The 1,126-nt window shown below is 57.0% G+C and overlaps 1 protein-coding gene across 1 annotated transcript in view; it reads right to left on the reverse strand.

The window, feature by feature from the left end:
* The window catches only part of LOC103618998 (FXYD domain-containing ion transport regulator 3-like), a gene marked incomplete at its 3' end in the record, with an annotated part of 1,440 nt that continues 314 nt past the window's right edge, over positions 1–1,126 (reverse strand). Inside the window, exons 2-4 of the mRNA XM_017739025.1 lie at positions 1,010–1,039; positions 274–297; positions 1–140 (exon numbers count right to left, since the gene is read on the reverse strand). Coding sequence (XP_017594514.1) covers positions 1–140; positions 274–297; positions 1,010–1,039 — 194 coding nt within the window. The remainder of the gene's footprint in view (positions 141–273; positions 298–1,009; positions 1,040–1,126) is intronic.

Raw genomic sequence — 1,126 nt, forward strand, 5'->3', positions numbered from 1 at the left:
AGGGGGTGGCCCAGGTGGCCCAGGGTGGCCCAGGGGTGGCCCAGGTGGCCCAGGGTGGCACTCACTGAGCAGGACGATGATGCCGACCACGCTCAGCACCGCGGCCACCACGAGGCCCCCGACGCGCAGCTGGCACCAGTCTGGGGGCACAGAGCGGCACCTTGGGGTGTGCCCGGGCCCTCCCAGTAACTCCCAGTTCATCCCAGTAACCTCCCAGTTCATCCCAGTAACCTCCCAGTCCCCTCTCAGTCCCTCCCAGTTCCCCGCACTCACCATACTCGAAGGGACTGGGGGCATCTGTGGGGGGAAGGGAGGGGTCAGAGGAACCAGTACGGACCAGTATAAACCAGTACGGGACAGTATAAACCAGTATAGACCACTAAGGACCAGTATAAACCAGTACAGACCAGTGCAAACCACTATGGACCCCTCCTCCCAGTGTAAACCAGTATGGACCAGTATAAAGCAGTATAGGCCAGTATGGACCAGTATAACCACTATGGATCCCTCCTCCCAGTGTAAACCAGTACAGACCAGTATAAACCACTATGGACCAGTATAAACCAGTATAGACCAGTATGGACCATTATAAACCACTATGGACTCCTCCTCCCAGTGTAAACCAGTACAGAGCAGTATAAAGCAGTATAGACCAGTACGGACCAGTATGAATCATCCCTCCCAGTATAAACCAGTACGGACCAGTATCGACACCCCCTCCCAGTATAAACCACTACGGACCCGTATGGACACCCCCTCCCAGTATAAACCAGTGGGGACCAGTATGCACCCCGGCCTCCCAGTAGAAGCCAGTGTGGACCCCCCTCCCAGCAAAAACCAGTACAAACCAGTATAAACCAGTACAGACCTCCCCCTCCCAGTATAAACCAGTATGGCTCCTCTACCCCAGTATAACCAGTTTGATCCAGGCCATTCCCAGTACAGCCCCTCCCCCTCCCAGTCCCTTCCAGTCCCTCCCAGTTTGTCCCAGTTTGTCCCAGTCACTCACCGGGGGGGTCCCCTCTGGCCAGGGACAGAACTGGGGCGGGGGAAGGGGGCACCAGTTAAACCAGTTTGGGGCGGTCACTGGGCCCAGTCCCGCCCAGTAACCCCTGAAATCAACCCT

The sequence above is a fragment of the Corvus brachyrhynchos genome, unplaced genomic scaffold (genome assembly GCF_000691975.1).
Source record: "Corvus brachyrhynchos isolate BGI_N302 unplaced genomic scaffold, ASM69197v1 scaffold387, whole genome shotgun sequence".
Taxonomy (NCBI): domain Eukaryota; kingdom Metazoa; phylum Chordata; class Aves; order Passeriformes; family Corvidae; genus Corvus; species Corvus brachyrhynchos.